This window comes from Aphis gossypii, chromosome 2 (genome assembly GCF_020184175.1).
Source record: "Aphis gossypii isolate Hap1 chromosome 2, ASM2018417v2, whole genome shotgun sequence".
Classification (NCBI taxonomy): domain Eukaryota; kingdom Metazoa; phylum Arthropoda; class Insecta; order Hemiptera; family Aphididae; genus Aphis; species Aphis gossypii.
In genome coordinates, this window is record NC_065531.1 from 1,206,219 (window position 1) to 1,233,898 (window position 27,680).

A 27,680-nucleotide genomic window follows, 5' to 3' on the forward strand; every position below is an offset into this window, starting at 1 on the left:
GAGGAATGCTGTGTAATTTATTCTTTTGACTATAAATAATAAGTAATGTAAAAACAATAATGTACTCAATTAGCCGATTAAAATTTAGTAATTAGTAAATCTCAAAATCCTTAACAGTTAACACTATCATAAGGTATACCACCTATACTATAGTTACTAATTCATATCAACACGGAAAATTTAGGTATTTGCTATTTAACCTTTACAATGCTTACAATTTTTACAGTTATCATCAAAATTAAAATTTATCAGTCGTGGTTCGTTGGCGGCCTGGTGAAAGGTATTGTCATTAGACGTCTTATTGTGAATGAATTATCTCATGGTAATCGACGTGAATACAGAATATCGTGAATTCATGATTCATGATAATATTTTTTTGTAAACGTCACAATCTAATTATTTATCTAGTGTACCTATTTACTTTGTGTATAAAACTATTTATTGTATATTTGTATTGGTAAATAATAATAATTGCTACAAATCTATAACTTACAAGTTTCAACTAGTTACAAGGTTACAAGCCTATTACAGTACAATTATATTGTGCTACAAATAAAGACTGGAGATATTTTTTCATTATATTTTTTAAAACTATGTTAGGTTTACATTTACACACTTATTTAGCGATAGTAAGTTACAAACTTATATTAATTAACTGATATATTTGTTATTACATATTACTCAATATTATCTTTGTTTTGGTTTTGGCTGTTACAGTTACATAAATAACAAATAACAATGTGTGTTCAATGAGGACATAATATTTGTGTTTTGTAGGTCATGGTCATTCTCTGCTGATCACCTGTAAGTTTTATGTTGCCCTTCCATTGATAAACTTTTAAAACTCTATTTTATTTGATTTCCTTGTTACAGAATTTCAGATAAATTCGTATAGTACATGTTATTAAATCATCGTGTTTACACTTAACTACACAAGTCTTCAGCTTTTAATAATATAACTTAAAATATTTTAAGTAACATACCCATTTTCTACATTAAAATGCTGAACACAGGGTTTGTTAATTATTTATTTGTTTTATATTTATTTAAATTACAATTATTATCTGATATTAATATCAATATTAAATGTATTTATTATTTTAAATTAATATAAGCTATATTTTTTATTTAGAAAATTATCTGGACTAACTGTGTTCATTACTGGAGGGAGTCGGGGTATCGGTAAGGCAATAGCTTTAAAAGCAGCCAGGGATGGTGCTAACATTGTAATTGCTGCTAAAACCGCTGAGCCTCATCCAAAATTACCTGGAACTATTTATACAGCTGCTAAAGAAAGTAATTTAAAAATAAAACTACCTATTACATAAGAGGTATTCTTTTTTACATTAAATTCTGTTGGTTCCATTTTACAAATGCATAACGTGTTGAATTAATGTCTAGGAATTCATTATTAGCTTTGTTAGATTTAATAATAGTATGCATTTTGACTTACTATAAATTTTAAAAATAAGAAAATTATCTATATTTATGCATAAATTATTTTTTTTTTTACAGTTTTAGGATATTAAATTTTAAAATGCAGATAATTTATTTGAAAATTTAATTACCATAAAAAATTTTATGTATAAACCCAGTTAATGTTCTTACTTTTAAAATGGGTCAATTTGATCTTATTAAAGCTAATAACATATAACTAATTCTGCTGAATATATATTATTTACTATGTTATACACTTATAGGATCGAAACAACAATTGATTTTGTATGCATTAAATATTTCAAGTATACATTTTTTTAATCATTTGTTTTACTAGAAGAAATAATAAATTTAGCATTCATTCTTACATATAAAATTGATTAGTTAAATTACAATTTGTCACGAAAATAACATATTTTTATAGATAAAATAACTGAAATGGCTAATATGGTCATAGTCCAACTATGTAATAATTATTAACATATTATACAAAGTCTCATTATTATTTTAAAATATTTTTATTCTATAATTATGGAATAATTAATATGTTTTAAATTAGTATTAATTGTATTACTTTTTTCAAATTATAGATTAATAAACATTTAAGAATGAAAAAAATAACTACATATTTTAATAAGATATTGATTTTACTTTGTCATAACTTCATTTAAGGTTAAATTTAAATTTTAGAGTTAGTCTTCTAAAGTATATCAAACTATAGAAATCATTAATTGCTCTTCATATTTTTAATTTATTTATTTTAACTTCATATTATTTTATAACAATTTATGTCTAATTATTATTGTAATTAACATTTTTTAGTTGAAGAAGCTGGAGGAAACTGTTTACCTTGCGTAGTGGATGTAAGAGATGAACGTCAAGTAGCAGATGCTGTTTCTAAATCAATAAGTAAATTTGGAGCTATCGATATTGTTGTAAACAATGCAAGTGCAATTTCATTAACTCCTACATTAGATACTGAGATGAAGAGATATGATTTGATGCATAACATTAACACAAGAGGAACATTTTTAGTGTAAACATTTAAAACTTTTATTATTTTGGGAATTAATGCTGTTAGGCGCGGATCTGAGGGGGGGGGCAAGAGGCTTTAGCCCCCCCCCCTTTGGCTGTATTTTTAAGTTATATAATATGAAATTACTTTAAAAAATATTTATAACAAATCCTTTGTTTATCATTGTTTGATAATAACCCCCCCCCCTCATTTGTGATTTTGAGATCTGCGCCTTAATGCAGTTTCTGATCTTGGCTGCTATATATAATAGTACAGACTGGCTCTATCAAAACTGACACAATTGTGATCAATATAGAATAATTATCATAGCAAAATTACAAATAATTTTTTAGTACCACAAAAAAGTTATATAATAGTAAAAAATATGTAGAACACATTAGTCTTTTTTTTTAAAAAAAAGATAAATGTTTACCATTGAATGCTAAAAATAAACCATTTGGTTTTAATATCGAGCTACTTCCTACTTTTAGAGTTTGTTCACAATAGTTCATTATTTTTCAATAAAAATAGAGCCTAACAAATATAATTAAATAAGAAACTACGTTTCCACTACTGGTATACTTACCACATACACTAATTATCAAATGTGTCAGTAATTTAATAAACAGTCTGATGATGTGCTTGTTATGTCAGTGAATAAATTAAAACTATTTTAATAGAATTTCTTTGTTTTAGGTCAAAGATGTGTATACCTTATCTAAGAAAGAGCAAACATGCACATATCTTGAATATTAGTCCTCCATTAAACATGAACCCTAATTGGTTTAAAGACCATGTTGCTTATACAATGGCTAAATATGGAATGTCAATGTGTGTATTAGGTATGGCTGCCGAACTAAGAGCAGATAACATTGCTGTGAACGCATTATGGCCAAGAACTGGTAATAAACAAGCACAATTTTATTTAAAAGTATAAGCAATATTTTTCAACTTTCTGCCATTTTTTTTCTAACATTTTTACATAATTTTTTCATGACTTCCAAATAAAATGCTGATTCACTATTTGACCTTAAGGTAACAGTTCATTATAAACATAAGGCGTACGTACTACGCAGCCTCCGGTTTCAGGGGAAACAAGAGATTAATTCGGCACATTCTTCAAATTCATCAGCCCATAGTTTTACTTTTTTTACTTTTGGGTATCAAAATTTAAATTATATTGGTTATTTATTCTTTTTTGGATAAAAAGTTGTACAGTAAGGTACCAAGCCACTAAGGGTGTACTTTTCCGCAAGCCTATAGTTAATATTTACTATTTTAAATCATGGCTACTTTTACAACAGTTGTAGAAGTAGTAGACAGGTCTATTAGTTTATTTATACTGGTAAATTCTACAATTATAAAATATTTATTAATACTTTACCAAAAAAAAGAAACAATTTTTATAATTATTTTTATTTACAATGGTCGTCATTTGTGGAAATATAATTTTACCGAGGCCCATTATTCAATATTTAATGGCCGCAATTGCCTCAAAGAAAGTTCAAGTGCAGCATAGTATGTTGCCTCTGCTGTCCCCGTGCGCACGCCTATAACTATAAACTATTCCAGAAATTCAAAACAAAGACTAACATGACTTTTACATTTGAACTCGCCTCTTTTTGGTCTTGAAAAATTTGCTAATTTCCATTGTGGTAATTGATGTTTGTTTCAATATTTTATCCATAAATTTAATCATCTGGTATGATATTTTTAAAAAAGTTTAGATCAATTTCAACTCTTTCAAAAAGTTCTTGCAAGATGACATTTTTGTTTATTGGTTATAAGACCAGTAACAAGTTTTACTGCGATTTGGCTTATACACAAATCATTTATTAGCATATCTTTAAATGTTTATAAATAACTTGAAATATTTTTTAAAGTATAGAAATTGATGATTTAAATATTTGATAATAATTTTTATCAATGATTACTCATTTATGAGTGAAGCCAAAAAAATAAAATTGTTTTTGTTGAAATCTAGATTTATGTAAAACTTTTTTTTCACAATTATTTTTAAAAAGTATCGGGAATTTTAAATTTTGATCTTTTAAGTACAAACTAGATCAAATTTTCTATTCAAAAAATTCTAGACATTGAAAATCGAAGCATTTTTTTAACTACTTATCATGTTAACACACACGTATCATTGTAAAATCAATTTTTAACACTACTCAAAATTATAAATAGTTACATCCATCAAATTGTGCAAATTAAATATAAAAAAGGTAATTCTTATAATTAATTGTAGGTACCTATTTAAATTTTAAAGTGATTAAAAATCGTAATATGATAGACTATTAAATAAACAATCATTACTCAATTTCTATTTACAACTTAACCTATTTAATTTTATATATTTTCACTATAGCAATATACACTGCTGCTGTTGAAATGTTATCTGGCTCTACTGAAGCAAAAAAGTTATCTCGTAATCCAGAAATTATGGCAGATGCAGCTTATGCGGTACTTAGTAGGTCTGTTGAAAATTGTACTGGGCAGTTTCTAATCGATGACGAAGTATTACAACAAGAAGGAATTACTGATTTTGACCAATATGCCAGTGATCCAAGTTAGTAGTTTAATTAATAATAAATATTCTATAATACTATGTTTTAAGTACTATCGTTCAATGTTAATAGTGACATTACTCAATAAAAACATATAATATATTTATTTTGCTTGTATAATGTAATGATTAATGGACATAATAGGCATAATTTCTATTATTTTTTCTTGTGAGATTTAAATTTATGTAAGCTGGAATAGACTAGCCACAAAATATAATATACCAGAAAATTCTATTTTTTTTTTTTTGGCCCTGCTTTTTTTACCAATCACATAGTTGTACTTTTACCAGTGGTACTAGAGATAAAGAAAATTAATAAACTATGTTTATTAACATTAAAATAAATATAGTATAACATTTAAATAATATCAGATATCCTCGTCTTCAGTCGTTAAACTTAAACGTCATAACCATATAGTTTAGCTATAGTTATAGTTATCTCAACAGTTTAATTATTAATAATAATATTATTGTTATTGTTTTACATATAAAAACTTAAATTTATTACATCTGAATCTGCAAATCATACAATTAGCACTAAGATCCATAATCTATGTATTGATGTTTTTATTTTTAGCTTATAAAGGAGATTTAATGATGGACTTCTTCTTGGACGAGGCACCTCATGATGGATTTAATAAAGGAAAAGAAAAATCACAAGCTAAAAAATCAGATGGAGTAGATACAATTGAGGGTATATTTACAAAAATCAATTCACATCTGACTCCAGAAATAGCTAAAGGAACAAATGCTTGTTTCTTGTTTGTAGTAAAAGGTTATTAAAATTTAATAAACTTAGTAAACATATTATATTAAATTTTGTAAAATCAAATATTTAATAGATTTATTTGTAGTATAATCACAAATATATTGTGACCTTAGTTATTATTTATTGTAATCTAAACTCTGTATGTAATGTAAATATATATTTGTTTAGGAGATGAAGATAGAACTTACTATGTAGATCTAACTGGAAATGGCTCAGCTGGAAAAGGTAAATCGACTACAAAACCAGATGCCACTTTAACAATGGAAGCTGATAAAATAGAAGAATTATTTGATGGTTAGTTATATTTATTTATTTATGATTTTGTTTTTAATCATTTAATAATATATTAAATATTTATAGGAAGGCTAAAAGCTGCCGATGCTTATATGTCTGGTAAACTTAAGATCAGTGGCAGTTTAATGAAAGCTATGAAATTGGAGAAACTTATGAAATTATTAAAAGCTAAATATTAAGTTTTAGTGCAGAACTTTTAAGGAATTGGTTTACAAATACATTTCAGCTTCATTGTATAACCACATATTTTGGAGAGCACTTTTGGTCTTAAAATATTAAAAACTGGCCATCATGTTTTACCTATTTTTAATACTTTTAAAATTAATAATTATGTGGTTTTATATAAAATAATACTAAAAGTTATGTTTGTATGGTTTAAGTTTATAATTTTAAAATATATAGCTCAAAATAAAAATATTTTATTATAAAATTATATTTTGTTGAAATTATTATGGTAACATAATTGTTATATACAACATACTGTATAATTATTATTTTTCATTATATTATACATCAATTTCAGATTGAATATTTTTAAGTGATTCATAAACACCTTCTTGACCATGCATAAATGGTCTTCGGATTTTAGTAGCTGCACAAAGATTTGCCAAATCATATACTTTAATAGCAATACTGTAGTTCCAATACCCAGCACGCTTGTCTAATAATTCTTCTATAGAATATTCAATTTCACTTATATGAGTTAACTACAAAAGACATGAAAATAATTATAAAAAAAATATTTTCACTATAAAATTAATTACTTACCAAGTCACAACCAGTCCGATATTCATCGTACGGTGGTAATCCTGTTAATAACTCTAATAATACAACTCCAAAGCTAAAAACATCTATTTTCATAGAAATATCACCTCTAAATGCTTCAGGTGACATATATGCAGATGTTCCTAACACTACAGACGTCATTGTGTGATCTCCAATGCGAGTTAAGCCAAAATCTCCAATCTAAAACATTGTAAATAAATACACAATATATAACATTATTAAAATGTATAAATTGTAAATACATGCTTTGGCAATAAATTTGTTGTCTAGAAGTATATTAGCACTTTTAATATCTCGATGTATGAATGGTGTTTCAAATGCTGTATGTAAGTAAACTAGCCCACTGGCTACATCTGTTGCAATTTTTATCCTTAGTTTCCAATCTAATAACGATGATCGATTCTGTTCAATTATATTGTTAATTAATATCAAAGTTATAATATTTATATAATTTCTAAAAAACATACTTTACATGCAATACAATCAAGTAATGAACCATTCTCCATAAATGCATAAACAACACACGGCTGTTCATCATATGAAATTGCTATTAATGGTAATAAATTATCATGCTTAAATTTTAAAACAATATCAATCTCATTTAAGTACTGTTTAAAATCTTTTTCTTCAATTATTTTTTCCATAAGTTTTATTGCTACTATTTGGTCAATTAATTTTGCTTTGAATACTTTACCAAATCCTCCAGATCCGATTAAACATGAATCAGAAAATCCATTTGTAGCATTAGATAAATATTTATAAGGAAGCTTAATTTTTTCAAACCTGCAAAAATAAATAAAATATTAAACAATTAAATATAATTTATTAATAAATTAAAAACATAATAATATTTTATTTTATACTAATTAAAATTATAAAAGTAACTTTTTATTGATACTCAAAGCATGTACAAAATTATAAAAAAAAATCCATTGTGTATAAAATGAAAAAATTCGATTTTAATAATTAATTATACCTAGTATTAATTTGGTCATCATTTAAAATCAATCTAGTCTCTAACTGATGAGCAAACAAAGTAGATTTACAGTCTTCACTATTATAATTATTTATAAATTCATCAGTCTCGAGAATGTTCATAGATGTCTCCAAAGTGTCTCCAATAGGTTTATCTAAAAATAAGAGGTTACAAGTATGATATATATATTTCATATATTTAACTTTAATTCTAAACAGTAAAGTTTATATTATTTTCTCAATAAAATGATCACCCGTTATTTTAGAAGCTACACATTCAGCAGCTCGTATTAGTTTTAATTCAAACAATAGATCCTTAAGAATCTTGAGATTAGGTCTAATACGACCACTAGTTCCCCATTCTTCTAAAAATATTTCACTACAAGATCGCCGTTGTGTTTGGCTCGCCATTTCGATTAATCTAGTACAATTATTTAATTGTTGTCAACATTAAGCAGATAAAAGAAAGTATGGACACTAAAACAAATCTTACTTCAAGTGATCAAAAGTATATTTCCGACCTTTGGTTGGATCACAGTCAACAGTTACAGTAGCCATGAGTGATTTCCAGCTATCATTAATGTCTAATAAATTTACCAATTCGAATTTGAGCGTTGCATCCATTTTACGTACCTCTGTGGTTTCCAGCATCATACTTCCTAATAAAATGTTGACCAGTATTATGACTACAATTAATGTAGCAATAATATTAGTAGGTAGGTATCACTCAAATCTCATCTAATTATAAATCTTTTTACATTCTCAGTAGCTAATAACCACTGGCAGTCTGGGGCTAAATAAAACTAATATAAAATATGAATAAATGCAATTGCCAATTTAAGACAAATCTCTAATTACAATTTATGAAGTTATTATAATTGTTCTGTGATATAATGTATTTATGTGCAACAGGTCTAGGGTAGAATGTAGATCCACCTTGATAGTTGATATCACGATTGTAACAGGTCTGAGCATAGATAATTCTTCTATTATCTATGAGTATGAGGTAACTGAATAACTAATTAATAAACACCACAAAATGCAAATATGAATAAAATTATACTATTGTCTATTGTACATAATATCAGCTGTAAAGTGAATGTTCACAATCATCGGTATGGTTTTGGTAGTGTGGACAAATATTACATAATAATATAACTAATACCAAAGAACAAACTAGTATAAATATTAAAAAAGTGAAATAAGAGTATGCCAGTATGACACAGACCAAGACAATATTATTGATAACCTATTGAAGTTTCTGTTCTAAAATGTTCAGTACGAACTTCGATGTACTTGATGTACCCATTACCCATCAGCCACCAGAATACGTATATTTAAATAGTCGTCCGTGGGCATGGGCGCCCATAAGTAAAATTTTATGGGGGGTTAAAATAAAAAATTCTCAAATGTAAAGATAATAATTATATTATGGTAATATTTATTGAGTTACAAGTATTTAATATTTTTTGTCCAGGGGGGGGGCAAGTGCCCCCCCCCTTGCCCCTCCCAATGGGCGCCCACGGACCGTGGGGCTATGGAAGTAGATAGCAATACGGGACACTTTTCCTCCTGAAAAATATTTTGTTTAATCATTTTCATGATAAATTAGTGCTAACACCACGGATTAGATATCTTAGTTCGTGATACTAACTAGTAAAAAAAAATTGAATACCTAATTAAATCGTATACAATATGTACAGTAGCTGTAATTAATTGTATTTATTTGTTTTGAAAATATTATCAAAGAATAGATTAAATTATAGACTACACATATTATTATAATATTATGTGTCTGTTAATAAGCATTAAGTAATAATTATGGAAGAATAATCAAAGTTAGAAATCCTAAAACTAAAGGTTGATCTTGCAGCGAAGTCTATATAAATTATAAATATTGAACCATTTGAATCACTTCTACGATTTATCATAATACAACTATAAGTCTATTAGTCTATAACAAATAATTGTGCTATTAACCCTCAAGCAATTGTGGCGTAATTATATATATATTATATAATATATCCACAGAATATATCTGAGTAACGTGAAAGTCATCTTCCTTACATCGTGCAGGGAAGCAGGGTATTGGGTTATAAAAAGTAAACATAAGATACAAACTACAAAAGTAATAGTGTTTAAGTCTCTATCGCAATCAAACGTTGGACTAGGATTACAACTGATTGCCGATTGATATTAATAGTCAATAAATGAATTATTTTCGTCAACAATCTTATTACATCGCCAACATATATAGGGATTAGAGGATTTTTAAGGACTTAAGGTCACGGTTAAGTAAGGAAGAATATAACTTCTAACTCCGCGGCTAAGGCTAACCAGCAACTATAATATTATTAGTTATTACCTTATAGGCTATCTAAAGCTATTAGCTATCGTTCTCTGTTTAAGGCAACGTTTCTCAAACTGTGTTCCGCGGAATCCTAGGGTTCCGCGAAGATCATTTCAGGGTTACGCAAAATTAAAGTACTTTTTTCAAAATGTTCAAAAATCTTACTAAAGATTAGCGACTAACAGGGTAAAATGTTTTACGCGTTACAACTATTAAAACAAAGTACAGAGTCTAACTATTGAGCGATAATAACTTATTGTTGAAAGTTTAATATAAGTAGCTAAAAATCTAAAAAAAAAAACGTAGGGGTTCTACGATTAAAGTGAACATAAAAAAGAGTTCCATGGATAAAAAAGTTTAAGAAACGCTGGTTTAAGGAATTAGGAAAAGCGATAAATTTATTAAGTATCCTCACAGCTGGGATTAGGTAGAATACCAGATTGCTGCTGATAAATCAATAACTAGGTACCTTTAATCCAATTTACAAATAAACAAATTAATTTAGTCATGATAATTTAACTCTCCCGAATAGTCCCGATGATACTGAATTAAAAAACAAGCATGTTTTTTGTAAAATAAGTTTTGCCCAAAGACCTATTATTATTTATTTATAGCCTTATATAAGTATCAACAGCAAAAGAGTAACTTGAATTACTGTAAAATCATGGCCGGATACTATATTAATCAAAGGTTCATGATGAATACATTGGCTTGGTTTGTTAAACAACCAAATGCATACATTTTTTCTCAACTAATAGTTATTTCTTATAGTTATTTGTTTTTTCTAGCCATTCTATCAGTTATTTTAATAAGTACTATGTGCTTGATTACACTGTAGGCATAGAATATGGTAATATGACAATTTTAAAATGCTCATAATTATTATAATTTGTTTTAAAATTTTATATCAATAAAATTCAATGAAATGATTATATAATATACTTATATACTTATATAATTATGTAATATATTATAATGTATCACAATAATTATCCATTTACATTAATAATTAAAATATAAGCTTACACTAACAATTGTCAAGGTATTAACATCATGTATACATCCATAATATTAAATCAAGAATTAGGTTAGTGATTACCTTGGCAGTGGTCTTGACTACTAATTAATGTTTAACAGAATGGTTATGGAAAATTACAGATTATTAATATAATTTATTTTGATAATTTTGTAGTATGTACTTACATTTATAAACAAATTAATTGCTTCTAAAAATTGCAAATCCTTCTTAAATTCAATACTTACGTGATTCCAACCAATATTAATTTTATTATAATTTTAACTAATGAAATACAAACTGGATGAAATTATATAAACTATACTTTTGAATTCTTCAAAATTCGTAAATAACAAATAAGTCTTGAATTCAAATGTACACTGTATTTTATTGCATAAGTTTAAAACATTTTTGTTTCACTATTTTGAACAACACTAAAGGGTATTGTTACAAAATAAATAAATATTACAACATTGATAGTTCTCAATTGTTTTATCTAATAAATAAATAAATTTAAATAGTAAATACACTGATCACAAGATAAGTTTTTAGAAAAAGTCAAACTTAACAAAATAATTTTTAAAGGCGTGTGTTTGAATAACATTTTCTATTTTCAAAATTTAGCATTAAACAAAATAATTAATATTAGGAAAACAATTGAGGAATGTGAGCAAAATAATAAAAAAAGACAGTTGTTCATGTACATGATAACTGGCAATAACTCCTACAGGCTAAAACTGAAAAAAAAATGTCTAATAAAAAAACAAACAATAGCCTACTAAATCCCTTAAACTAATACTTGCTACAACAAAATTTATCTATAAATGAATAAAGACAAAAAGTAAACAATAAATATTAATTTAATATTTACTAATAATATCTTCACCTAAGCTTTAAGACTAAACACACTTTAATAGAATCATAATATTATACAATATATAATATTTATACTTTAAGATATAAACAAAAATTATAAAACATGAACTTAATTTTAATAGTTAGATGGGCAGACAACTTTGTCTTCTTACAATAGTGGCAGTACTGAGTGTATAATAAATACAGGCGGTGAGAAAAATTATTTGAATTTAAAATTTTTTTTAAGAAAATGATTCTCTATTTTTCTATAGTTAATTTATATGTAACATCTTTATTTTTATAAAGAATATCGCTAAAATAAATAATGAAAAAATACTTTTTCTACTTTTTTTTTTCTTTAAAAATAACAATGAAAGATAATTTTTCTCATGGTCTATAAACAATTATTTTTTTTACTTTTTGAAATATATTTTAATTTATCTAAAATGTGACACAAGACATGACATATTTATTTATCATAAATCCATAATAATGACAATCAACTACTAAGTAACATTGAGAATGCAGAATAATACAATTTAATAAAAATTTTCTAAATAATAGTGATGTAGGGTACAAATTCTTTTAAAGGTCAACCAAAAACACCATAAACAGTGTTATTATTTATCAATTAATTTAATATATTTTAATTAACATAATACACATACACACACATATATAGACACACACCAATTGAATTTATTATTATTATCAACTATTAAATATTTTTAATTTATAGTTATCTAACAATTAAAAATCAGCTCAAACAAGACAATTTGTAATTAAAGAAATCCTATAGAGAACCTAAAATTAAATACAGTACTTAACTAGGTATATCCCTAGAGTGGTTCTTCAGTCTTATTTGCATACATTTACGTCTGGTCGGTTTTTATTTTTGCGAATAAAAATATACGGCCATACATACACACGAGCATGCATATATTTACATATATTTATTTATGTTTGTATAAATACATACTTATTTAAATTTAACTATAATTTAATTTAATTGTAACTTAAAATAATATAAATATTTATACAAATCGGTAATCATTATTTCTTTTATAAAATTTAATTTTTATCAAGTATATAACTGTACTTTAACTCAATCATACCTTCATTATTTTTCTTTACCTTTATCTAAAACATAATAGGGATAAGCTATAAAAATTATATTTCTCTAACAACAGCTACTTTCTATCAAATCTATACATTTATTAAAAGGACACCTTTTTAATATTCATTTTCAATTCATTCATTCATCATTGGCCTACCACTTCTATTGTTTCCCAACATGGAGGAAGTCTTATAAGTTCTTTACTATTGAATTTTCCCCACATAATGGACACAATATCTTAGTCAAGCTTTTACTTTGTTTAACTATTTTACTTTAACATAATTAATTAAAATATGATTAAATTAGCTATTTTACACATCAAATAAAAAATTAATAACTTATTATTTTTAAATAACAATAAACATATGATATTTCATCAATTTTTTTTTTTTTTTTTTATTAAAAACTTAAAGCGTAAAAGGCAAAAATTATAATTATGTTTCAGTTCATACTGGTTTAAATTGGTAACATATTCACTAAAAATAAAATACATTAAATACAATAAAAATTCTCCATTAAAGTTGAAATATCGTTAGAAAAATTACCCCTGGATACAATTCTTCTAAAATGTTATACTTTAGATGCCAAATATATTAACATATACTTTTACCTAAATATTAATATTTATTTAATTCAAATACAAAGAACAAGACAGTAAAATTATACAAAAAAAAAAATTATATACATTTTTGTTTGCCACTGAGATAAACCTCTTTACCAGTGTTTACAAAATAAGAATTTAAATTAAAATATTATTTATATTACAACACAAATTATACAATTACCCATCCAGTGAAGAAACAGAATTATCTGACTTAGAGTGGTTCTGAGAATTATATGTGACAATAGGAGGTGGGTCTGAGAATACTAGATCCGCGAGTCCATCACAAATGGCATCTAACACTGCTTCAGAAGACTGACTGATTTGTTCTCGTACTGGTATTGTATGAACACCAGGCCTTAAAGTTGTATAACCATCTATTTCATCAATTCCTTCATCAGCCATGGGTATAAGTTGTTCTAAAGCAGGAGCTATATTACGTTTTTTGTTTTTTTTCCAATTCAAACCTCCAATCATTTTCATGATTGGAAATGTACTACTTGCTGCTTCCCATACATTTACATAATTTCTTTTAATTGATTCGTCTACCACCATATTTGTGCTATAGAACAAAAAACATTTATGCAAAAATTGTTTAAAAACAACTACAATAGACAATATGTAACCTACATATATTATATAATTTAACTAAAAGCAACAACAATGATACAAATAACTTTGCTTTAATATAATAATATTACACTATAAAAATATAATTTAATTCAATTAATAATTTACTATAAAATAATTATAAAGAGATAATCATACTTTTCACAGGAATTTAATCCTTGGCTTGGTTTCATTGGTATGTAACTATCAACAACTTCAATACCAGGAACCTCTGAAACTCTTTCCAGTGTAGGCGACAAATATGTATGTGAAGATGTTGGAGGTGATCTGGAAATACCATGAACAGCTCCAGATAATGTTCTTTTAATATCCACAGAAGACACTATAGATTTTGGAGGGGATCGACCCGTTGGTCTATGAGTACATGATGGATCAGGAGAAGGACAAAGTTTAGGTGATGATCTTGGTGATAAATCTGCTGGTGGCTGAATAGATAAAGTGCGACAAGTTGCTGAATAATGACGACGAGATTTTGAATTACAACTAAAATCAATTTCTACACGATCGCCAGTGTCACTTTCTTGTTCAGACATACTGGTCGAACCAGATTGATAACCATTCCGAGGCAAACCGGTTGGAGGTAACCGACCACGACTGCCCACTGAAAATGCACGAGCTCTTGTTCGATCACCGTTAATTCTAAACAAAAAAAAAAAAAATCATTTTTGTATACATTATTATATATTTTTTTAATTGTTAATATATACTTGTCAATTTTTTCTCTTAAGCCATCTGGTCTGGAACCAACAGAATAAGCTCGAGTAGGTCTTTCAATAGGTCCTTCATCCTCAGATGGAGTAAGGTATGCACAAACTTTATCCAAATGTATGTCAGAAAAGCGAGTGTCTGTAGAAGGTGTTCCGGATTCAATAGATCCTTGCTTACAATCCATAGATACATAGTCCGACATTCTACCCACAGGTGCCATAGGGACATAGCCTTCAGGCGGTTCAAATTCCATTTGAGGCATCTCAGTAGATTCTATTGTAATATATTATATGATAAATGAAAACTTATTGATTATATTTACTTAGAAATATGTATAGTAAAAATTTAACATATTATATTTAAATAATCAATCAATTAAAAATGAGTTACATTTAACTAGCGAGAGACAAGTATGGTACTGAATTAACTGATCGATAATCAAAATAATTTTGTAATAACTATCAATTCAGCAATAATGACTAAAAACTTAGCATTTCTCTTCTATAAATTGTATACACATCATATTGAAAAAAAAATAATTTAAATAATTATCTATAATACTGTATTATTTAAATCTTATTTAGTTTTATTATGAAATATAACTATTTAACACACTAACAGTCACACATAATATTAAAATATTCAAAACATTAATATTTTTATTATTGAAACATTAACTTGCACAATATTTATCTTTAAAAAATATTAATACTTATTTCTATTAAATAGGAATGGAATGTTTTAAATTGTTTAAGTAGGAATTCACTATAATTAATTTTCTAACCAATAAATACATAAGCAAGCTTATCAGAAATGTAAATTAAATAAATGGAGGGGATAACAAAAGAATTGTAAGATATCTCCAATATGCTTAGAACACAAATTTCTATTATAACCATCTTGTATATTATAGTGATCTAATTCACATGCATGAAATATTCCTTTTCCCTATCTACATTTATTACATTTATTTCCCAAGTCGATTCTTGAGATTTTGAAAAATTGATTATAGAAAAATTTAAATATTTATATTAATAAATTTTTAGTCTAACATATTTCATCATAATAGTTTTTATTTTTTTTAATTGTTTTAAAATTAGTAGTTATTAATAAATAAAAATTACCTTGTTTAGAATTACTGTGTCCATCCAATGGCATAACATTTACACAGTTACTAGAAAAAGTATATCCTGGTTTCATTGGAAGGTATCCGTCTGGTGGTGGAGACGTTCCTGACGTACCTAATGATTATAAATTATTGAAAGTAATTTGAACAAATTATATAAATAATAAATTTTACTAACCAGAAGGGTTTAAAAGAGTGTATGTATCATCTACATTGATGGGTGAGCCATATGGACTGTTTGAGTCACAACAAGAACCCGCCTATTTATATTAAAATTAAAACATTAATAAATAATACTATGTAATCTAGTTAAAAATTAATTATCTAACTAAAAGTATAATTATAAATAAATATTTAACTTATTAACTTTTATCATTCTTACAATTGTGTACAATAATAAAAATAATAAAAGATAAATGAGAATTTATTATATATAACATGTTTTGATATTATAATTTAAAAAATAAATGTTTTGATGGATGATAGCTATCATTATTAATATAAGTTATCATTTAATAAAAAAAAAAAAAAAAACTAACCTGGGAAGAGGAACTGGATTTATTACCAACAATATTGTTGTTAATCAAGTTAATATTATTATTAACATTACTGTCACTTGTTTGTTTCAAAGAATCTTCTTCTACAAAAAAAAAAAAAAAAAACCATAAAAGTATTATAAAATAAAATAATTATTATTTATTAATTTATTATACATGTTAATATTAATTTATTTATAATATTGATTATAAGTTTATACATAATAAATTAAACCATCAAAAATACCTTTGTCTAATGGAGTATATGGAATAAAATCTTCTTGTTTTTCCTCAAGTATGGCAGCCCGATGGTCATTAAGGCTCGTGTAAAAGGAAGAGATTCCATCAGTGGTGTCCATAGATTTTGAAAAAGATGAATCCCAGGTACTCAAGTTAGAATCGTTAAACCTAAATAAATTATTATTTATATATTTTTTAATTTGAGTCAATAGTAAGTAACATACGCTGATAATGATGAAGAGGCAGAAACACAGTTACAACCTTTGTGGAAAGTTTGTTTAGGGGATAAAATTCCATTAAAAGAACGTGTTGATGAAGTTGTGTTTTCACTAATAGTACGAGGTCGCAATGGCATACTATCACAACGTTCTCTAACTGATCCTGAAAATAAATAATTTAACTAGTTAATTTAATTTAAACAAAAAATTGCACAATATTTACTAGGTATAAACTAATTTTAATACTAATAATTTCAATAAAAAATAAAAAAAATAATATAACCATCTCAAAAAATTTAAAATTTAAAAGGTAAAAATAAATAACCACTTTGCTACATTAGGCTTATTAGGTGTCGAATAATATATTGCTATAGAAGAATATGTCATTATTAAGTATGTGTTAAATTTGAATTCAATGATAAATCATTGAATATAATAAGTATAAAATTAATATATTGAAATATTCTTGCCAAAGACATAATATTTATTATTTTATTAATATTTAATAAAATTATAAATATATATATATTTATATAGTAAATTGTTATTAATAATTGGGTCAATACAGGTTCATAGTACAATTAGATAATAGTATAAAATTATTTAAAATGTTTTGAAAAAATTGACTTTTCTATAAAAATATAAGAACACATGTAAAAGTTTTAAATCCTCGAGAAAAATATTTTTGTCCAATTTTGACCTTAAAATTAATAAAATTTTTATTTATATATTTTTGGTTTTAATATTCACTACTAATGAGGAATCTTGAGAAATGTTGTATTCATTTTTCAAGACTTAACTCTACAGATTGAATATCAAAAAAATTTTTAACTATGTACCTTTAATATTTTTAAATATTAAAATTTTAAGTATCTATGATTTTTGATTTTGAATTAAAATAAAATAAAAAAATCATAAATCACCTAAATACTAATGTTCAGCTTACAAATAATCATAATTTTTGATTAATTTAAAAATAAAAAAAATAAAAAGTGTAAATATTAATATTTTGAATGATTCTTCAATTAGTATGATACCAAGTATTAAAAATATGGTATACGATGTTAAGTGATAATTAAAAATACTATAAACAATTAGTGGTGCCAAATATGTACTTTTATGGGAAGGTTTGCTGATGTATTTAACTAAATTGGATTAACACTCTAAGTTCAAAAATCTAAGAAATAAACTAATTATGTGGCTTTGTGATGGATGAATTTTTAATATAACAAAGGGGCCCGTTACTATTTTTCACTATCTCTATTAAAAAAATTTAAATGATGGCAACTTGCTCTAACTTTATGGGTAGTGGTTACTGGTTATAAATTATTATTTTTCACCTTATAAAATTAAATACATATCGGCACCACAGTAAACAATTAATCTCTAATGAAATACATTTAAGATATTTGAATACTCAACCTCACCAGAATTTATTTTTTATTTAGTTTTAGTTTTGTTATTTTATTTTTTAACAAGAAATATTGCAGTTGTAATGTACCTAAAATAAATAATGTAGATTCTTTTATCAACTATTATAGAACACATTTGAAAAAGTTGGGAAATTTTAAAATAAAACAAAAAAAAAAAAAAGTGATAATACAAAATCACAATTGAGCTATTGATCAAAATCTAAAAATAATTTATTTATTTATATATATATATATATATTTTATAAACCTTAATAATAATATATTATAATTATTTTTATTAAAAACAAAATATATAAGAAATAAAATGAATCATTTTAAATGATTAATGTTTATTGAATAGAAGAAAAATAAAACTTTTCTTTTAGTTTTTAAACAGTAATTGATATTTCATTGATTATCAGAATACATAAAATCAGAATAAAAAATAATAATTTTTTTTAAATTTGATATCATATAAAAAACAAAAATATAAAATTTTTAACTGATTTACATAAAAGGTTTTGACATAAAAATTCAAGTTACTGATACCGTAAATTAAATTACCTGTACGAGCTAAATCAACATTGCCATTATTTAAAGTTGAGGAACTTTGACTATTATTTTTATACCGAAGCCCAGGGTGATTCTCATCTAAAATGTTATTTTTGAGTAGTTAATAACAGAAACTTTGTTCAACTCTCTAAAAAGCATACCATAAAAACTAGAACGTTGTCTTGAAGGACAGTTTATTAATCGTGATCCTTCATTAAATGATGATGATCTCATTCTAAATCTAGAATCATGATTTCGACTTGATGCACCCATTATAGTTTCATGAACACTAGCTGCTACATCATTGTTCCATGTATCCATCCATATATGACCAGAACCAAATGGAGAACTTTGTCCTACTTCCATATAAAAAAAAGTACCCAACGCTCCACAACGACGAATACTTGACAACTGTAATAAAATAAAAATATAAAATTTTATTAATGACTTGATAATAGGAAAAACATAAATTAATATTTATAAATACCATAATATCCATAGTTTTTTGTTCTTTTGATTTAGTTGGATACTTCATTATGCTCACTTTTTTATCACATAAACAAAGCCCAGTCATACCAATTAAATTTGCATTCATTCCCAACTCCTTTTTTAATATAGAAATGTGCCAAATATGCTCTGTGAAAGTGTGTAATTATAACAAATTAATACATTAAAAAATAATAAAAATCTATACAATTAAATACCGAAAGGTTCTTTGAGTGAATCAACCGGTCCAAAATCTTTAGAAGCACGTCGTAAAACCAACATTAGGTCCAACCACTCATCAAGTTCTTTGTCACAATCGAATAGTATACAAAAAGAACTTTCCTTGGTATACAAACATAATATTGTCTTTTTAGTACGTGCATCTACACGTTTGTCAATATTGAAGCATGACTTTAATACAATTACTCTATAATAAAACCATTTACAATTAAAGTAAATAAAACATCAAATAATCTAACAGTTAAATTATACTTTTTAGGTAATGCATTGTTTCTCCATTTTTTTTCAGTATCATAATATTCAAGACGTGCAGGTCCACCTGCAGTTTCTTCTCTGAGTACAAAAAATTTTTTTCTCATACTCTTATTTTTTTTTAAATAACCAATTTTAACAACACCAGCCATAGCATTTTTAGGCTTGGGTGAGTCAGTAAATTGGGCCAGTAACAAGCTCATTTTAAGTAATTTCTGAAAATAAAAATAAAATAAAAATTGTTAGGTACAATATTAATTAATGTAAAAAGTAAATTAATAAAATATAATATAAGAAACAATATTTAAAAAATAATACCATAAAACACATTATTGAGTTATTTAAATATACTAGTATAGGTAAAAAAAATGAAGTGTCTAGGTTAAAGAAAAATATTAATGCATTAAATTTAGATAAATGAAATATTAAAAATGAATGGAAATAAATTTTAACTACTGATTGCATTCTACAGGTCAACAAATAAAAATAAAAGATAAGTACATAACGAGGTATATATTTAGTATTTACTATTTTGGGATATTATAAAATTCTTATCACTAACAAAACAAACAACAATAAATGTTAGAAATGGGAAATTCGCGAAAAAATAAGATATTAAAAACAGCAATTAATTTTCAAGTTATAAACTGTAAGACAATAATAGATACATACAAAAATAAATATGAAACAAATCAAAAGAATTTCTTTAAGCCACCAGAAGTCTAATTAATGATCTTACACATAAAAAATTTAACACGCTTGGTCACTCAAGGTACTTTTGACCATTTACATACTTTTTATTTTGATCATTGAATTAATAATCCAAATCTAAAAGTTAATTGTAAACTAAAATTATATTTTATTTATTTAGTATATTTAATAATATTAACTGATTTTGAACAATTTATAGCATTTAAAGTTTTTAAAAATATATATCATTAGTTTTATGATACCTATTATTATAATGACAGAATATTTTCAGTTTTATAGAGTAGGTATATGTAGAATGATAATATAAATTATACTATTATAAAATAATCTTATTAACTTCAATACTATTATCAATATGAATAAATTATTTATTATCAAACATTAAAAAAGGATAAATTAAATTACTAGGTAATTTAGTTTCACGGTTTTTTTGATAAATACAAATTTAAGAATATCAATAAAAACAATAATTGGTACCTAATTCAATAACATTTAACTACAATGTGATATGTTACTTAAAAGTATCTAAAAATATATAATAGCTTAAGTGAGTTTAGAATTAAGTCTAGTTTGGAATCTAGAAGTTACTCACTGATGACACTCCAATAATGTTATAGGATCTAACTAGGTGGCCAGAAAATTGTAAATTATATTTTAGTTTTTTTGTCAGATTATAAAGTATTGACTAAGTTATTTCTGGAATAAAAGGACGATCAGAAAATGAATTATGATAATGTTTGATTGAGTGACTTTTGTTTTTGTATAAACAAATTTGTTTTGATTTATTTGAATTCTATTTATAAGTTTGATTATTAATTCACTTAACATCTACCTAAATTAGTTTTAAATATTTTTTAGTGGTTTAGAACAGAGTGAATTAAATAATATTAAGTATAAAATATTTAAAAAAAAAAAATTACGAGTATGTAGCTTATGTTAAGTGTTATAAATGGTTATGGGGGCTAGAATCAAATTTTTATTGAAGTAAACATCAGATTAAATTGTAGTGTATTAGACTGACATTTATATATTAAGTATAACTAGAGAACAATTTTGTTTTAAAGTGATATGACTGAAAATGCTTTCATTAATTTTTACCTTTCACTCATTACCAGAATTCAATATGAGAAAGATAATATTGAAGATGATTAGATATAATCAAATTTTTAAGAACTGAGAGATTGTTTTATCGTCAGCCTATTAAGATACAAAAGAAAGACATACGGGTAGAAACATTATAACAAATATAGAAAATGACAGACTGTGACAGCGCTTTTAAGAACTCTTGACTTGTATTGTAAAAGTGGCAGAGAAAAAATTTGGTTATTGAGGTAATATTAAAGAGTAAGAAAAAAGCAAAACGTAAGATTTTTTTTATTTAAAAAATTATGCCATACCTGATTAAATACCTTGGCGATATGGAAACCTGCAGTAATGATAGTACAGTATTGTTTTTACTTTAATAATGAGGTGATCATATCTGTTGTATCTACTGTTTATTTAGTCAATTTTGTATTGATGGTTGCACAATCTAAATTTTGCATTTGAATAACTATCAGATTTTTTATGATAGGGTTTGTGAGGAAGCTCGCGATGGATAAAAAAATAATAGATAGAAATTTACCAAAACTAGTTTATTTGAAATATTCCAAAATCGCAAAATGTTTGTGTCACTCTGTAAGTAGCAACATTTTATCATGGAACCAAAAATAATAATGAATTCTTAATTAATATTGTACATTAAATATTTAAACACATTATCTCTATAATTCACTTAGTAAGAAAGTATTTTCTAAGAATTTATTATGGAAATAATACGATTTATGAATATAATAATAAAATCATACACATATATTTGCTATAAAAAGTATTAAACATGAACAATATTGATTTATTTAGTAGGTATATACTTTTATTCAAGAATAATTTTTTGTAATAATAATAAATGTTTTTGGTTTTTATTTTTATCAGTTTAATCTACACAATTTTATAATGATAACTAATATCAAATAATACACTTACATGCACTACTTAAGAATAAATGGACTTCATTGAAATTAATTATTATTAATTATAAATACCTAATATCTGAATTACTTTTAAATACCTATTATTATTTAATATCAATGTAAGTACACAAATACAAAAATATTGTAATATTTTTATTGAGTTATAAGCCAGAAACTGATATTTCAATAATTGCATGATAATAATGATAATCCATTTGGTTTAAGTCTGAATGTAATAACAGTGTAAGACTACAAACAATGAGGAGAATAATTGTTTACCTATTTGTATAAAAATAAAATACTATAATAAACCTAAGTACCTATATTCTTGTATATTACTTTGTTGACACCAAGTTGAGAAATAATAAGAAATTAAATCAATAAGCTTATTATGTTATCAATAAAAAATATGATTACTTTAATGATTATTAAATTATAAAAGTTACTTTTAACTAACTGTTTAAAAATAAATTAGTAACTTCTATTAATAGTTTTACCTATTATGAAAAATCATTAATATATTAAATATATGGAATTACTACATGAATAAAAGTACTTAAATGTTTTAAAAAAAAAAAATTTAAATGTAACATTGAAATACCTACCATCGAATGCTAATATAGACAAATAAGTGATCTGAATTATAATACTTAAAAAATTAAATAACAATTGGTCTTATAATATATTTTACATTTCTCAAATAAAGGTAGGTAAAGTATAATATAATGTAGATGGTTTAAAAAAGGATCGGTATGTGCTCACTGTTTATTAAATGCAATGTTTAGGAGTAATAAAACTATCAAAATATAACATTTGCACAATATTTAATTAGTGTATTATAAAAACTGTATTATATATTATTTGTATTGAATAAACAAAATATAACTTGTGTGAATAGGTATAATATTACTCATATTGATAAATTAGTTAAAAAATAATTATTAGATACTTCAAAATATTTTCTAGTAACCAAAACAAACAAACAAATTATTTAACTGATATTATTTCGGAAACATCTCAATGATTATCAAAATATTCTAAATAAAACAATTAATATCAATATTTCTAATTTAAAAACTTAATTTTTACGACAAAACGAATTGTAATAACACATATAATCTATGTTAAATATAAACATTATATTTAAGTTTTACAATAACTTCAAGACAATTTAAAACCAAAAATTAACATTTTTATCAGCTTCACGATAAAACAGATACTATTTAATAATAACTAAAAAAAAAATATATATATATATTATATATAGGTAGTTTAAAGGAAATTTTGTGATCAAGGTTATTCCATGGTAGAATACCAGTATAGCAGAAAAATACAAATTAAAATGCACATATATGCAAGAGATTTATACAGATTTTTAAATTGCACATTACAATTGTTAATATTTTTTTATTAACTTCAGTTAAAATGATTAGCAAAAAATATTTTAATTTACTTCATTAATGTTGTAGAGGTCAACATTGTCAAATGCATACAATCTATGATAATGTTACATTAATTGGATTGTGGACACCTAAATTTCACATTAAAAATTAATATAAAATTGTATTCCTACAGGTGAAAATTCATTGCAATAAGTTAGGCAAACGGTTTATTATCAGCTAAGTAAAGTCAAATATTAATAATAATTGACGAGGAGCGTATTACTACGACCGATAGCAGCATTAACCAATAAACGGCAACAATCCTACAGGTACGATTTTTAACCACCATCGAGTTTAATGTTTCTTATAAGATAGATATAACACTATTCAAAAACTTAAATTTATTTCTCTACAAAACGTACCCTTACACCTATGGAGTAGGGGAAAAATACAGAAAAAAGATCAGATTTTCGCACAGTTACGTCTCGCGAGACGACATAGTGTCAAACGACATGGACAAGACAACAATAATAAAAACAACGTATTAAAATCCAAGTCTATAAAACGACATTGTTATTGTTATTATAAACATGAGCCTAGTAAGTGGTATGGGAATAATAGGCATAGGTGTTGGTACACCATACACTACACCTATAATACCTATCCATTCAAGAACGGGCAGTTATGTCAAGGGCATGCACTGTTTACGTTATTATCCGTCCGTTTTTTTTTTCATTCTTTTACACAATTGCTCGCAATAAAAATAACACGCAATAAGTAACATACCTACTTCTCGTCTGGTATTCCCTTTCGCGTGTGTGCGGACTCGAAAACTGGGTTCGCGTTCCGAACTATAATATCGTACCGCAAGCGAACCGACTAGAACCGACGTGGCCACACATAGCACTATACGACAATAATAATAATAATAATAATAATAATATTACGATTTTCGCGCACACGCCGTTTCTCAAACGGCCACGAAAACGTGTGTCGCAGTAGCTAAATCACAACGCGATATCGCGTATTTTATACGAACGGTTCGCGTATCGCGTACGAACAAAATGTATATAAATATAATATTACACTAGGTATGTCGGTATGAATTATTAATCTGTACCGGTCGTGTTGTTTCCCGTGTAAAAAAAAAAAAATAAAAAAAAAAAAATTAATTATAATAATATATATCCATACACGGCGCGCGGCGCACGAGGGCGTCGAAAACGACGATAAATGAGAGGAAAACGATACGACAGCACGCGCGTACGAGACGATATCGTTTCAACAACAACGAACACTGCGGGCAAAACACGGTGCGACGGCGGCAGTGGCGTTTAGCACGATAATTCGGAACATGCTGCTGCTGCGGCGACGGCGGCGGCCGACGGGGCGCATTGGAAATCGGCGAAAACCCTTTCTGTCACTGACCACTGCGACGGCGGCGGCACGTCGACGACCACGACGATAATAACAACAACAACAACAACAACAACAACAACTACGACGACTGCGACGCGCAAGAAACACACCGACGGAATAGACGATTTCGAGGACGCGGTTATTGCCACTGTTACTACTACTGTATTCACCGTGTCGTTATTGTTAATGGAAAACATTTTCCGCGGAAAAGTCATGTGGATACGTAAGCGCCACCACTGTGTGTTGTTATTCGGTGTGTGCGTATATGTGTGTGTTTGTGTGACGATTAATCAGCGCGTATTCCTATAGATGTAAACAAGTGGCGCGCATGCGCTCAAATCCCCGCCTTCTCAGCGCGCGGGTCATGTTGACCGTTGAACCGTGCAAACAACAACAACATTACAACGAAAACAACATTTTTCCCATAGCGGCGTGGCCGCGTCGTGTGTTTTTCGCTCTGTCGGTCTACTGCGCAGTCAGCTGCACTGTTCTCTCTTTCACAAAAAAATACAAAAAATAATAATAAATAAATATCGATCGTTATAATAATAATATTGTTATTATTATTATTATCATTATCATTATCATCGTCGTGTTGTTCTTCCGCGACACAACTGACGGTACAACAACATACGCTTATATATCAGTACGATGTATATTATTATGGATTAATTATATATTTATACATAATCAATAACGATATTATATCCGCGTTACTGCCATATATGTATACTACCTATAGTTTTATATATATATATATTGGTATTAAGTATACATGAACGAATTAGTAAACCATCATAATATTATTATGTTAGCTGTAGCGGCTGTTTTACTTGACCGTCTTTCATTTTTAATACGTCTCCATAATATTATACTCAGAATAATATAACCTCCCTCCCTGAAAACATAACGAAACCTCCAATAACCTTTACCTCGAATTTTTCCGCGACCGCTCGTCGTATACGTTTTATTATAATATTGTTATGTTCGTTTACGCTCTGGTTTAATAAAATAGCAATTATTTATTACAAAACAATAATAATTTCAAGTTTTAATATCAACAACAACAACAACAACAGACACGGTACGCTATATAGTATCGTCTGTAATGTTGCCGATTCGTCGATTCTCGTTCCTGCGTGCTCGTAGTAAACAATATAACTAAACAAATTATTGTACGACCTATTTTATAAATTATTATATTACAATATAATATTATACCGCAATTAGGAAGTTATTGTATAATGTACGATTTAATAATAATATTATTATGTTAATATGGTAAATCGCGTCATTTAGTGTGTACTCATTATGACACATACACACCTATCGTCCGAGATAATACTACCTATAATATTATAGTCTACATATTATTATACCGTAACTACGTGCGTCGCATGTGCGTATGTAAGTCGTACTCGCACATCATACAATACATACGCATATTACAATAATTATCTTTTTTTTTTTATGTACATAACATACTATATATATATATGTGTATGAGTTATGACATATACGCAGTACGCACAATGCCGTGTAAATATGCAATAGAGGTATTATATGATATGTGCGTCAGTCGTCCGGGTGGGTGTGTGGGCGGACGGCGAACGTAAGTTTGTATATTTATAAGGACGTACCTACGCGTATTTACACGCGCGTATATGCGCACGTAAATGCGCGGGGTAGAATTCCACGTTGGAATCACGTTGCGTTGTTTTGACGCCCTCGTAAAATCGATAACGCAGACTATATACGTGTAAAACTAGGTTGGCGTAACGGTGGGCCAGACAAAACTCCATTCAGCGCGTACACGAGGTTGGACGGTCGGGAGACTGTGTTAATCTGTGTGTGTATGTGTGTTTATGCGCGCGCGCGGCCTCACCCTTACCACCACCCACCACCAACCACCTCGTCACCGACGCTGAAGGATTGCGGGGAAACTATCGACTTTTTTCCACTCTCGACACCATCAC

The 27,680-nt window shown here is 26.5% G+C and overlaps 3 protein-coding genes across 9 annotated transcripts; 1 reads left to right on the plus strand and 2 right to left on the minus strand.

The window, feature by feature from the left end:
• Nucleotides 1–401: 401 nt before the first annotated feature.
• LOC114131684 (hydroxysteroid dehydrogenase-like protein 2) lies at nucleotides 402–6,517 on the plus strand. Its single transcript, XM_027996982.2, has 10 exons — nucleotides 402–629; nucleotides 718–804; nucleotides 874–1,014; nucleotides 1,133–1,296; nucleotides 2,260–2,473; nucleotides 3,149–3,354; nucleotides 4,824–5,024; nucleotides 5,599–5,796; nucleotides 5,959–6,084; nucleotides 6,151–6,517. The coding sequence occupies exons 3-10, from the start codon at nucleotides 1,001–1,003 to the stop codon at nucleotides 6,261–6,263; spliced, it is 1,236 nt and encodes a 411-aa protein (XP_027852783.1). The 5' UTR covers nucleotides 402–629; nucleotides 718–804; nucleotides 874–1,000; the 3' UTR covers nucleotides 6,264–6,517.
• LOC114131683 (interleukin-1 receptor-associated kinase 4-like) lies at nucleotides 6,500–9,092 on the minus strand. 5 transcript variants are annotated; one of them, XM_027996980.2, is made up of 8 exons: nucleotides 8,782–9,092; nucleotides 8,339–8,504; nucleotides 8,100–8,266; nucleotides 7,847–8,000; nucleotides 7,338–7,653; nucleotides 7,117–7,272; nucleotides 6,853–7,050; nucleotides 6,500–6,791 (listed from the first exon to the last, which is right to left on the minus strand). In XM_027996980.2, the coding sequence occupies exons 2-8, from the start codon at nucleotides 8,497–8,499 to the stop codon at nucleotides 6,591–6,593; spliced, it is 1,353 nt and encodes a 450-aa protein (XP_027852781.1). In that variant the 5' UTR covers nucleotides 8,500–8,504; nucleotides 8,782–9,092; the 3' UTR covers nucleotides 6,500–6,590. The 5 variants fall into 5 exon arrangements, with proteins under 5 accessions (XP_027852781.1, XP_027852780.1, XP_027852782.1 ...); XM_027996979.2 differs by having other exon boundaries at nucleotides 8,704–9,092; XM_027996981.2 differs by having other exon boundaries at nucleotides 8,339–8,416; nucleotides 8,479–9,092.
• A 2,960-nt stretch (nucleotides 9,093–12,052) lies between these two features.
• LOC114131651 (insulin receptor substrate 1-like) lies at nucleotides 12,053–26,179 on the minus strand. Of its 3 annotated transcripts, none has more exons than XM_027996922.2 (14): nucleotides 25,076–26,177; nucleotides 20,184–20,398; nucleotides 19,910–20,118; nucleotides 19,693–19,841; nucleotides 19,367–19,616; nucleotides 19,218–19,304; nucleotides 17,248–17,404; nucleotides 17,031–17,191; nucleotides 16,787–16,887; nucleotides 16,426–16,507; nucleotides 16,246–16,362; nucleotides 15,121–15,394; nucleotides 14,552–15,052; nucleotides 12,053–14,345 (listed from the first exon to the last, which is right to left on the minus strand). In XM_027996922.2, the coding sequence occupies exons 2-14, from the start codon at nucleotides 20,384–20,386 to the stop codon at nucleotides 13,964–13,966; spliced, it is 2,673 nt and encodes an 890-aa protein (XP_027852723.1). In that variant the 5' UTR covers nucleotides 20,387–20,398; nucleotides 25,076–26,177; the 3' UTR covers nucleotides 12,053–13,963. The 3 variants fall into 3 exon arrangements, with proteins under 3 accessions (XP_027852723.1, XP_027852722.1, XP_027852727.1); XM_027996921.2 differs by having other exon boundaries at nucleotides 25,072–26,177; XM_027996926.2 differs by lacking the exon at nucleotides 19,218–19,304 and having other exon boundaries at nucleotides 25,072–26,179.
• Between the last annotated feature and the right edge of the window lie 1,501 nt (nucleotides 26,180–27,680).